A 13,198-nucleotide genomic window follows, 5' to 3' on the forward strand; every position below is an offset into this window, starting at 1 on the left:
GAGGAGAAGGGGACGACAGAGGATGAGATGGCTGGATGGCATCACTGACTCGATGGACGTGAGTCTGGGTGAACTCCGGGAGTTGGTGATGGACAGGGAGGCCTGGCGTGCTGTGATTCATGGGGTCGCAAAGAGTCTGACACGACTGAGTGACTGATCTGATCTGAGGAGGTGGTACTTTCAATGCTAAAACTGGGATAGTCCTGGGAAAATAGAAACAAGTTGTTCATCCTATCAGTGGATAGGATCATTGTTGGTGAAGTCAGGGAGGTAACTGTGACCTTTCTTTTTTGGTGCACTGATCTCTTCCTTACAGTAATCTTGTAAATATCTTGCAGTAACGAGACTCAGCAAGAATCTGGAGCGCAAGGAAGCTAGAATAATGCAGTGGGGAGAAGTCAGTCTTGTCTGGATAGAGCAGGATAAGGAAAGAGACAGAATGGACCTGAAGAGGCAAATAGTAACCAGCACAATGACAAGGGATTAGAATTGTCTGGGATTAGTCTGACTCCAGGCATTTTTTTTTTTTTAAACCTGCCTTGTTCAAAGAGTATAGGAGTGGGATGGGTGGGTGTTTTCTGTATACTCGGATTAACCTTAAGTAAAATTACAAACTTTATCCAAGGATATTCTTTGGTATCTGATCAGCCATAAAACTTTTCTGATGTCCAGTGGCGTGAGTTCCAAGTACAAGAAGGAGCAAGTAGGATCCAGCTGCTCCAAGAAAGGAAGTCCTAGAGGAAACTGCCACCGAGGACGACCTCAGATGCCCAGGTATCTGCTTCCGGCTCACTTCCTGCTTGGAGGGCTCACTCCTCAAATTGCGCTTGATGCGAACTGTCGCGCTACGGTAAAGGTCAAAGGTCAAAGACCACCACTCGCACAGTATCGTCTTGCAAGGCCAGAGGATCTGGCCGCAAGTCAGGCAGGACACCTCCAGCTCCCCCAGCCAGAGTTGACAAGAGGAGCAGCAAACCGCCAACCTCACCGAAATTACATTCAACTGGCTGGCCGAAGGCGTTCCGTGATTGGTAGGACAGCATGGGGGCGTGGTTTTACGTAGAAAGTCTCCTCCGGATTGGTGCAAATCATCGAGGGCGAGGCCTCCACTCCGGCTGGGCGCGAAAGCTCGAAAGCCGCTGCCTGGCTGGAGACGGCGGGAGCGGCCGCGTCCCGACGAATAAGGGAACTGGGGACCTGTTTCGTCCCGAGTGGCGCGCTGAGGAGACCGGGGTCATGACGGGTGAAGTGGTTTCCGAGGTGAGTTCGTGCCCTTGCCTCCATCCGTAGCTGCGGGGGCCCGGCGCCGAGGGGCGGGGGCGGGGAGAGCAGGGGTCGAGCCGGCCGAGCGGGTCGGGGAGGCGGGAGGACTACAGTTCCCGGCGCGCCCCGCGGCGGCTCGGCTTCTGTACTCGCGCGGAGATAAACCCGCGGCCTCCCCGCGCTCGGGACCCAGCGGTCGGCCTCGGCTCTGGGTCCCTCTCGCCTCAGTCCGTCGCCTCAAAGCCTGTACCCGGGCTTTGCGTCGCGCTCAGCCGGCCGCCGGCCCCAGCTCAGCCTGCTCCGCCCGCCCCTTTGGCGCGTTTCCGGCGGCGGGAGCGCTTCCTCCAACAGCGCCCCCGAAAGAGGAAGGACCCAGCCGAACCGGACCGCTAGGATGCGACCGTAACCCACCAGGCTCCTCTGTCGGGGCAGCATAAGGAAAGAGAAAGTGAAGTCGTTCAGTCGTGTCCGACTCTTTGCGACCCCATGGACTATAACCCACCAGACTCCTCCGTCCATAGGATTTTCAGGAAAGATACTGGAGTGGGTTACCATTTGCTTTTCCAGGAGATCTTCCCGACCCAGGGATTGAACCCCGGTCTCCCGCATTGTAGGCAGACGCTTTACCCTCTGAGCCACCGGGGAAGTCGCGGCAGCATAAGTCGCTGTAAATGGATGGCGGGAGTCTTGCTGCTGCTGCTACTGCTAAGTCGTTTCAGTCGTGTCCAACTCTGTGCGACCCCATAGACGGCAGCCCATCAGGCCCCCCTGTTCCTGGGATTCTCAAAGCAAGAATACTGGAGTGGGTTGCCGTCTTAGGGAGTTCCAAACTGGGTCTGGAAGAGGCCTCTGAAGTCATCGCACTGGGTCCCGAGAAGGGAAGGTACCAGTCTTGGAAGCCTTCCGGGCGGTGACTGGCTGATCGTTCTCGGTATTGGCATAGAAGCATCTTTCCAAATCTGTGTTCTTTTTTGGAGCTGGGGCTGAAGTGAGACAGTCTGGGGCAAAATTTAACGGGGCGCTAAAATACTCAGTAATCAACATAATTTTTTAAACTTTTTAAATTGAAGTATAGTTGAATTACCATGTGTGTTAGTTACTACTATAGAGCAAAGTGACTGAGTTACACTTACATACACATTCTTTTTCATATCCTTTTCCACTATGGTTTATCGCAGGATATTAAACAGAGTTCCCTGTGGTATACAGTAGGACTTTGTTGTTCAAGATAATATTTTATGCAGTTTTTCTTAAAATAAAAATTAATGCAAAAAAATTCCATAATTTGGTTTTGAACAAGATATCAAACTGAAGTGAACACACAGTCCAACCCTGTATCTGCACTACACTGCCTTACTCACCTCACTCTCAGCCTGGCCCACGTTCCAAAAAAACTTTACAAAAGCAGGCAGCTGAACTCATGGGCTGCAATTTACCCACTGATTTTTAAAATTTTAATTTTGCACAAAAATCCTTTTGATTACTGAGTGTTTTGAGACCTCCTAACCTCACTGTGTTCCTGGCCCTGATTATTGCTGGTTCTGCTCCAGATTGCCTAGAATAGAGTGGTTAGGAACATCACCTTGTAATGAGCCATGTGGTTACCTAAGCTCAGTTTCCATATGCACAAGTAGTATTACTGCTTTGAGTTGTTGGGAGAATCAACAGCATACATCATGATCCTCAATGATTCCTCTGTTTGTGTTATTTTTTGTTATTATTTTAATAATTGTACTAAACATTCAAATCAACTTAGTAGTTGTCTCAGAAACCGTTCGAGTGTGGTCTTGTGCCCATTGCATTACAGATGTATTTTCCCCCTTATTAATAAGTTGATTCAGAGTCCTGCGAACACCAGGGTTGTGGGGGAACTGGCATCTAGGGTTAGCTTGATCACTAACTAGTCAAGTCATCCAACTAACTCCCTTCTCCTTAGATTTTTCACTTGTGACTTAAAAAATTGGAGGGGGTAGTTTGGGGCTGAATTTCAGTCATAAACATAGAAAAGCTGTTATAATGAACCCATCACCTAATTTCTACAGTTATCAAGTCATGCCAATCTTGTTTCATTTACACCCCCATGCACTTCCCCCCTTTACTGGATTACTTGACAGCAAATTTCCACACATACTTCATCCACAAATATGTCATTATACATCTCTAAAAGGTAAGTGCATTCCAAAAAAGATAACTATAATATTATTACCATACCTAAAACATTTAGAAATATTGCTTGATGGTAAATGATCAGAGTTCAGATTTCTTTGACTCTTACATATACTTTCAGTTTGTTTGAATTAGGATTGAGACAAAGCCTGCATATTGCAGGTGTTGCTGTATCTCTGTATGTATGTGTAAATACCTTAACTCTCTTTATAAGTCCCCCTCCCTCTTTTTATTCTTGCAATTTATTGTTAAAGAAACGACATTGTTTGTCCTGTAGAGCTTCCCATATCTGGATTGCCTGAGTGTGTTGATATTTAACATATCATATGCATACAGTGAGAAATAGTTCACACAGAAAAACACAATAATGCTTGATTCTTATTTACCATAACTCAAAGTGTTGTTGCCTCTGTAATATCCTTCAAAGATGAACAATGAGTTTTAGTTTGTTTTTTCTAGCCAGTAATTTTTAATGTCATCCTTTTGTTAAACCATTGTATTGTTTTTTTTCCCCTTATTTCAGTCTGATGATCCCATGATGATTTATGTATCTTTATGTACTTAGAGTGTTCTGTCACTTACAGGTTAATACAAGGTATATTTTCATTTTCTAGGTTCACCTAGAAATCAATGATTCAAAACTCATTTCACAAGAGGAAACAGACAGTCCTTCAGACAGTGGACAGGGCAGCTGTGAAACAATTGGGCCCTTGAGTGAACAAGGTTTGTAACAGTCAGTACTTTTATTACTTTTATTTTTAGGAATAGAATGTGGGAGCGTGGTTGTAAGTGGACTGGATTAATTAAATTATTCTCTTGATTTTTAAAATTATTAATGCCTCACCTTGTTGTTTGTTCTGTTTATTATAAAAGCAAAATAATAGTGCATGTACTCTTGAAAATAACTACTTCTATTATATTATTGAATGTATAAAGTATCTAAAAGCTAGCACATTGCCTAGTTAAATGCATTCATTCTGTAATAAAAGGATTTTTAACACCTGCCAGAAGGATCAGAACAGCTTTACACTTTGTAAATATATATAATTACATTTCTCAGTAAGAGATATTTTTCAAGGGAAAATGTTTTTCAAAATGTATTTTTAGATTTGCTTTGCTACAATTAGTTCTTAGTCACATAATTTCACAAGGTGATATATCACTTGGATAATTGGATATGATTTTGAGGAGTGGTGGGACTAGGAGGAAGGCCAAATGACAGTAGACCTCTAAAAAAAAAACTGTTTCCTCCAGATTCAGATGAAGAGATATTTGTGAGCAGGAAATTGAAAAGCAGGAAGGTGCTGCAAGAGAGTGATTCTGAAAGAGAAGACCCAGTGTCTCCAGAGAAAACTACCTATGACGATGCTGAAGAAGAGGATAAAGAGAACCTGTGTGCTGGAAAGAATGGAGAAGCCAGAAGGATCCATAAAGCTCTGGCAGACAGTGATCAAAGTGACGCTGAGGAGTCTTTATGTCAGGAGAATTCTGGAACCCAAGTGACACCTTGCTTAGAGATGAGTCTCCAGTCTGAAAACTCTGTGGACTTTACAGTTGACAGAAGGACTTCCAAAAAGCCCATGTGTGGTAAAGAAGGAATTGGAGGAAAAGCAAAAGTAAAATCAAAGCGAAGACTTGAGAAAGAAGAGCGAAAGATAGAAAAAATTAGGCAGCTGAAAAAGAAGGAAACAAAAAATGAGGTACATTTGAAAGAATAATTTGCTGTTTCCAGGGCAGATTAACATTTTAGGGAAAAAGAGTTGCTTTTAGTCCTTGGAGATTGTTTCTGCACTCAGAATATAGCTTTGAGTTGATTGTTTTGCAGTGAGGTATGTAATTTCAAGTCTGTTGTTTGGTGGTCTCATTCTCCATTTTGGATACAAGAGGACATTTCTAAATAAGTAGGTTTCTGATTTTCTTTATGAGCACACGGAGTTACTCTTTGCTGTTTCTGATCTGATGAAAATTAGCTTCCATAGGAGGAATTTTCATGCACCCATCAATCAGAAGTGTTGTTTGCTAACTAGAAGAACTGTTCTCAAATTTTATAAACTAGTTGCTGTTTAATGAACTGTTAATTGACTTTTCAAAAACAAAGGTACTATTGATTAAGTTAGTTTTGGACGATTGCATCAGATCACAGCATGGATTTCAAAGGATGACAAAGGAACCAGTGATAATGTTCTAGGATGCCATGTACTTGTCTGCTCATGAAATGTGAACTTTTCTGTCCTGATGCAAATTGCTGTATGATGTAGTAAAATACTGGATTTAAAATGATTGCATCTTGTTTTTTCCTTATGTGTCATCCAGGAAGATGATGTGAAACAGCCATTTAATGACAGTGGCTGTCTGCTTGTGGATAAAGACCTTTTCGAAACTGGGTTGGAGGAGGAAGATCACTCTCCATTAGAAGATGAAGAGTCGTTAGAATCAATAAGGGCAGCTGTGAAAAACAAAGTAAAAAAGCACAAGGCAAGTAAACAATGATTGCAGTAAGAGCTAAGCCACTGCTTCGAACCTTTGCTTTGTGTTCTGATTTACTGATGGAACCTTAATTTTTTTTTAACTGAAGAAAAACACATGTCAATTGATATAAATTTTTCAGCTGTTAATTTTGGAACCATGCAGTACAAGTTATAGACATTCTAACTTGTTTGGAAACTAGTATTTTCATTGTCCTGATCAACTCAAAGCTGTATTCTGAGTGCAGAAACAACCTCCTAGAACTAAAAGCAACTCTTTTTCCCTAAAATGTTAATCTGCCCTGGAAACAGCAAATTATTCTTTCAAATGTACCTCATTTTTTGTTGCCTTCTTTTTCAGCTGCCTAATTTTTTCCATCTTTCGCTCTTCTTTCGCACGTTTTCGCTTTGATTTTACTTCTGCTTTTCCTCCAATCCCTTATTTATCACAAACTAGTATTTTCATTACTTTTTGAGGCAAAAAGTAAGGTACTTTATTTTATTTATTTAGTTGGGCTGTGCTGGGTCTGCATTGCTGTGCATGCGTTTTCTCTAACTGCGGCGGCTGGGGGCTCCTCTGGCTGCAGTGCATGGGCTTCTCGTTGTGGTGGCTTCTCTTGCTGCAGAGCACAGGCTCTAGGCCTGAGGGCTTGGTACTTGCTGCTCGCGGGCTCTGGAGCACAGGCTCAACAGTTGTGGTGCATGGGTCAGTTGCTCTGTGGCACCAGACCAGGGATCAAACCCATGTCACCTGCGTTGGCAGGTGGATTCTTAACACCAGACCACCAGGGAAGTCCCATAAGATACTTTATGTTGTATAAGAAACAGGTGAAAAAGGGGAAGAGCTATACATTTTATAACTTAATGGCCTCTAGGAAATGAACCTGCAGGGTTTCAGGAAGGCTATGAAAGAGAAGCATCCGTCAAAGCGTCCTTGTCCTGAGTGTTTGGAAGCATAATTGTTCTTCCTAAGATTATCTTTTTAGCTCCCTGAGGGGTCATTGTCCCTCCTTAGGGAAATACAGAGGTGTAAGAAATGAGGCCCCAAGCTCCATTGGAGACATCTAATTTATTTTCTAGGCATTATAGGATGTTGTGTGTCTAACATTTTGTGTTTAATAATTATTGATTTATTACTAATGTAGCATGATGTGATGTTGGAGTGCAAAAACAGTCTTTGCATAAGCAACATCCTCTTTTGTCGGTTTAATTTTTGTCTCTATTAATCCATTTGCAACCTTTTTTAGAAAAAAGAACTGTCTTTGGAGAGTGGGGTCTATTCATTTGAAGAAGAACCTGAGTTGTCAAAAGGCACCATGAGGAAGGTGAGGTAGAGCCCTGTATGTTAATATTTGTCATGCTGAGCTCTTTTCCCAGCAGATTGTGGATTTCTCTGGAATTTTATTGTATCTGTTGTATTTTCCTGATTCCCAGGATATCGCTTTGTACATAGTAGGAACACAGATATGAATTAGGTTGAATCGATTCTAAGAGACTTGCAAATACATGAGCTCTTGAAGTTTATATTGTATTGAGTTTATTAGAGATGACTGTTTCTTCTCTATCTTTTCTTGTAAAGAGCAGACTCTTAAGGGATATCTTTCTTGGTAAAAGCATTAATGTAGTCTCACTTTTTGTTTTCTTTAAGGAAAGAAAGGCAGCCAAGTTAAGTAAGGAAGCATTAAAAAAATTGCATAGTGAGACTCAGCGCCTTATTCGAGGTAAAGAAACCAATACGGTAAACACTGAAGTTTAGAATTGATCTTGATGAATGGCCTTGGTTCTAAAGCCTCTGGAATATTAATATAAACTAAGAAAATTTCCAGAACTAGTGGTGGTAAGAAGGGAATTTTTCATTTTTAAAATTTATTTAAAACTTAAAAAAAATGTTTTGGCCACGCAGCATGTGGGATCTTAGTTCCTCAACCAGGAATCGGACCCGAGGCCCCTGCTTTAGCAGTGCAGAGTTTTAACCAATGGACCTCCAGGGAAGTCCTGGGAGGGAATTTTTTAAAGGGTTGTCTGTGGTCTGGCTGCATCAGGATCTTTTGTACAAACCAAATTTATAAATTCTTAGGCCCCAAAGAAATTCTGACTCAATAGACTTGAAATGGGGTTCAAGAATTTGTATTTTTAAAAAACTTCTTGGATCAGTTGATTTCACAGCTAGTTTTAAAAGCCACTGGTCTTCATGGAATTCTTTTGTACTTAGATCCTGTTTTATGTTAAAGGCAGGATTGTTTTCTATTTCCGGTGATGGCTTTGGTTGTACTGTCTAACTGAATGTAAAGCAACATTTCGGACTATATAGTATATACATTTGCTTATTCTGTTCCATTTTATAGAGTCTGCACTTAATCTTCCATATCACATGCCTGAGAATAAAACCGTTCATGAGTTCTTCAAACGTAAACCCCGGCCCACTTGCCAGGGAAATGCCATGGCGCTCCTGAAGTAAGAACCTTCTTTCCTTGTGATTATAATTTTCATAAACATTCAGTTTTGAGGCAAACACCTGGTGTAAAAAGTTCAGATTCCTCGCTCTTGTAAAACTGATCTAACCAATTCATTATGTGCAAAGGGTTGGGAATGTTCCTCATTTAGGAGAATGTTTAACTCCAGCTTGTTTTCTCTTCTCTAGGTCCACTAAGTATCAGGCAAGCCATCACAAAGAAATCATAGACACTGAAAATACAACTGAGGTGAATGGCGACCACCACAGCAAAGACTCGGCGCAGACAACAGGTGCAGGATGTGAAATGGAAATTAATGCGCTTCCTGCAGTTTCAAAGGAACCCCAGATCACTGCTAAATCCGACGAGCCTTGCGGTCAAGATTTGACAGGAAGTGAAGAGCTAGAAGTTCCTGAGAGACAGGAGCAAAGTGATGCTAGACCTCCATCTGGGGACGTCTCAGTGGCACGTCAAGAATGCAGCGTCCTGGGGAACAAGGACAGTGAAGAGCATCAGACTGAAGGGCTTGTGGCACCTGAACCTCATGCCCTCGAGGAAGAAAAAGGCCTGAGAAAAACAGAAGCAGCAGATGAGAAGGCGGAAGAGCCCAGCCAGCAAAATGAATCAACGACAGCGGTGCCACCTGAAAAAGCAAGGAGGTTCACTGTGGATAGACTTAGGCAACTGGGAGTAGATGTTTTCGGTAAACCTCAGCTGGGTGCTGACAGAGATTCCTTTGTGATACTTGAAGAACCTGAAACCAACAGAGGTAATTCTTTGAATTGGGGGGAGCTTCTCTAGAATGATTTGTTCTGGCAGCTTCTAATATTTGCCACTGTGGAGGACAGGGAACACAGGAGAAACAAATAACCACACGTGGTCTTAATACTGATGTACCGGATATGGATAAAAATCATTATGTACATTTGGCAAGGTATCAGAACATTCTGAATCTCGTTTAAAAGGGAAACCTGTTGATAGTTAATGTACAGAGGAGGGTACATTGCTGCTCTTTTGTGGTATGACATTGATAAAAGCATTATTCAATTCAGTTTTTCACAGAAACATCACCAAATTGCCTGCAAAACTGAATTTCTTTTCTTTCTTTTTTTTCCACTCATTCAACAAATATTAAACTACCCACTTCATGCAAGATGCTGTAAGGCATACTTGAGAAATCTGACATTTATCCTACACTTAAGCTGCTTAGACTCTAGCAGGGGAGATAAGAAGTAGGCAAATAGCACTAATACAGGAAAGTGGCATCTTCTATCAGGAACATGTGTCACTGATAATTGGAAAAAATTAACATGGGAAAAAAGGTAGTGTAGTCTTGCTGAAAGAAATATTTAGAATAAAGCATGGAAGTTTAGAGAAGGGATGTTTCTTACAATAGGTGGTTAAAGGAAGGCTTGAAGAAGAATCAGATGTAATTGCTTGTTCACTTTCTTCGCCTTTACACTTCAGGAGGATCTTCTGGCTTGTTCCTCCTCTGCCCCCTATGCTTCCATAGTCGATGACACGTTAGGCAGCCATGTTTACTGAATGAATTAAGGACTGAATGAATGATTCTTCAAGAGAGAGCCCAAGGGACTTACCTGGAGGTCCAGTGGTTAAGACTCCACACTTCCACCTTAGCGGGCATGGGTTCTATTCCTAGTCAGGGAACTAAAATCCCACATGCTGCATGGTGTGGCCAGAAATTAAAAAAGAGAACTTAGGTATTCCCCACTTTGGGTAGATTTCCTGATTTGTAGGTAAAATTGGGTTTTCCTCCTCTACTTCGAGGCAGTGTCATTTGATAATTAAGAGCTTAGGCTTGGTAGCAAGATCAGAATTTGAATCTGGACGATATCACTCACTGTTTAAACTTGTGTATGCTATTTGACCTCTCCAAGGCAACTTTAAAAAAAAACTGAAATAACACTTCTGGTTCACAGTGCAACACTATAGTGAAGCTATGTTAATAATGCATACAAATGGAAAGCATAAAGAAACACTCAAATGGTAGCTGTTCTTTTTATTATTAGTGAAATTATTTAGATCGAGATGCTGCTTCATTAAATAGCATATGGTTGGCAGGTGCTAGGTCAGCCACAGTATCAGTTAAGTCATTGTTGATTGAATGGGTGGATTTTGTGGAAGTGGAGAGAAGGACATTCTTGGGAGGGACAGAAAGCGCTCTGTGTGGTACATATTGGGAGGATGTGTAAGTCAGTTTGACCAGAGCAGGTGGTGGGGTGGGAGAGCTGTGTAACAGAGCTAGCGTAGCTCTATTAGCAAAGAAGTGTGGGAATAAGCTGGTGCCCAGAGCAGAGAGAGAAAGTTTTGTTGTGTGGGACTAGACATTACCTAAATAGCCTCAGACTAACCGGTGAGGAAGAAACTTAAACTAGACACTGAAATTTTGTTATGGGAATAGAAGTTTTCTTTATCATCTCAGACTGAGAAACAGGAAAGGGAAGAAACCTCCTTTTTGCAGCAGTGTCAGACTTTATTTTTGGGGGCTCTGAAGTCACTGCAGATGGTGATTGCAGCCATGAAATTAAAAGACACTTACTCCTTGGAAGGAAAGTTATGACCAACCTAGATAGCATATTGAAAAGCAGAGACATTACTTTGCCAACAAAGGTCCGTCTAGTCAAGGCTATGGTTTTTCCATTGGTCATGTATGGATGTGAGAGTTGGACCGTGAAGAAAGCTAAGCGCCAAAGAATTGATGCTTTTGCACTGTAGTGTTGGAGAAGACTCTTGGGAGTCCCTTGGACTGCAAGGAGATCCAGCCAGTCCATCCTAAAGATTAGTCCTGGATGTTCTTTGGAAGGACTGATGTAGAAGCTGAAACTCCAATACTTTGGCCATCTGATGTGAAGAGTTGACTCATTGGAAAAGACCCTGATGCTGGGAGGGATTGGGGGCAGGAGGAGAAGGGGACGACAGAGGATGAGATGGCTGGATGGCATCACTGACTCAATGGACATGAGTTTGGGTAAACTCCGAGAGTTGGTGAAGGACAGGGAGGCCTGGCATGCTGCGATTCATGGGGTCGCAAAGAGTCGGACGTGACTGAGCAACTGAACTGAACTGAATGTATTAGATACTGATTGATTTTTTTTTTTTAGTAGTAGTTATCTTTCTTAATTCTCATAACCCCAAGTATTATTTTGCAAATGAAGAAAATGAGGTTTGGAGAGGTTGGGTAATTTTTCCAACATTGCAATCGGCTTATACAGGGAGCTAGCACAATGCCTGGCTCATAATAGGCACTTACTTTTAACTCAGGATATGTTTTCCTGCAGAACTAATATTTGACACGAATGTCGGGTTTCCAGATCACTCTGTTTCATAATATATGTGAAGTTAGGGTCAGCATTCATTTATTTATGCAGTGAACTTTTACTTAGCATGGTGTTGCTCGCTGTATGTACCAGTAAGATGTAGTCCCTGCTCTCAAGGAATTTAAAATCTAATAGGAGTTACAGGAAAATTGGATATTAAGTGCTATGCATACTTTGAGCCTAGAGAAAGAGTTCCTCACATGGAGTCAGGGAAGTTTCTAGAAGGAGTTGATACCTGAGCTGAGTCCCAAAGCCTGAGTAGGAGATACAAGGCAGAGAGGTGAGGGAGGGCTTTCTTGGTGAAGGGGACAGACCTGCAAAAGACAGAGAGACAAGAGAAAGCAGAGGATGCTCTGGTTAGTTGAAGTGAAGATTGCAAGGTGGTTGGTGACCAGAGGCCAGAGGGTGCAGGGCTTTTAGGTGGAGACATGAGCTGGAGCAGAGATGTTTCACTTAAAGAGGAGATGAAAGCTGGGAGAAGACTGAAGGAGGGAGAGGAGCTTGAACAGGCGTTCTGTAATGAGGAGGGTGGTGATTGAGTTGCGTAGTAAAGGACAAGGGAAGTGGGTGCTCCATTGGGTTGGGGGATGAAGAGTTTTGAGGGGCCTGGCTTTCTCCAGAAGAGTGAAAGCGACTCCTGCCTCACTCTTATTTTAGGTCCTGAGTAATCTTCCTCCATTTGTTTTATTCTCTTGGCACCAATGATGACCTTCCTACTTCTGTTCCCTTCCCACTGCCACTGCCTACTGTTTCCAACTTCCTGAACTAATAAGAAATGGGATGCAGACTTACAGCTTCTCTCCCTACTCTTTGGTTTGCAGTGTAAACATGCCATCCCTTTGGAGTTGGATTTTTGCAACTAAATAAATGATGTTGTTGTTGTTTAGTCACTAAGTCATGTCTGACTCTTTGTGACCATATGGACTGTAACCCACCAGGCTCCTCTGTCCAGGGGATTTCCCAGGCAAGAGTCCTGGAGTGGGTTGCCATTTCATTTATCCAGGGGATCTTCCTGACCCAGGGGTTAAACCCACTTCTGCATCTCCTCCATTACAGGTGGATTCTTTACCACTGCGCCACTTGGGAAGCCCAGTAAATAATGTCAGGGACTCATTGAAAAAGGTTTCTTTCCAGTTCTTCTCTTTTTCTACTAAGACCCTTTAGGGAGGGAAAAACCACATCTGGATGCTAACCACAAAACTACCGAAGTATGAGTTGAGTGAATTTTAGGAAAAAGAACCAAACTTGGAGTGCCCTGGACACATTATCATGGAAGAGAAAGCACAGCGTATGAGAATAGCCTGAACCCAAAGAAACTGTCCTTTTCCTTTCTTTTCTCTTTATAAGTGTCAGCTCTCTTACAACAGATCCCATTATGGTATGATTGGCTTGTTACACAGTGAGTAGGGGATGATACCAGGTGACAACTGGCTGAGGGAGAAAGAAAAGAAAGTTCTGAGCAAAAGTGGTGGGGGAGAAGGGGAAGGCCGTATTGCAGTTAGACCACTGCACT

At 42.5% G+C, this 13,198-nt stretch overlaps 1 protein-coding gene across 1 annotated transcript in view; it reads left to right on the forward strand.

Moving 5' to 3' along the window:
* Nucleotides 1-394: 394 nt before the first annotated feature.
* CLSPN (claspin) overlaps nucleotides 395-13,198 on the forward strand; it is a 28,458-nt gene continuing 15,654 nt past the window's right edge. The window contains exons 1-8 of the mRNA XM_006051557.3: nucleotides 395-1,260; nucleotides 4,044-4,152; nucleotides 4,684-5,129; nucleotides 5,743-5,904; nucleotides 7,142-7,219; nucleotides 7,543-7,615; nucleotides 8,240-8,348; nucleotides 8,536-9,116. Of these exons, the coding sequence (XP_006051619.3) occupies nucleotides 1,042-1,260; nucleotides 4,044-4,152; nucleotides 4,684-5,129; nucleotides 5,743-5,904; nucleotides 7,142-7,219; nucleotides 7,543-7,615; nucleotides 8,240-8,348; nucleotides 8,536-9,116 (1,777 nt within the window). The 5' untranslated portion in view covers nucleotides 395-1,041. The remainder of the gene's footprint in view (nucleotides 1,261-4,043; nucleotides 4,153-4,683; nucleotides 5,130-5,742; nucleotides 5,905-7,141; nucleotides 7,220-7,542; nucleotides 7,616-8,239; nucleotides 8,349-8,535; nucleotides 9,117-13,198) is intronic.

This window comes from Bubalus bubalis, chromosome 6 (genome assembly GCF_019923935.1).
Source record: "Bubalus bubalis isolate 160015118507 breed Murrah chromosome 6, NDDB_SH_1, whole genome shotgun sequence".
Classification (NCBI taxonomy): Eukaryota; Metazoa; Chordata; class Mammalia; order Artiodactyla; family Bovidae; genus Bubalus; species Bubalus bubalis.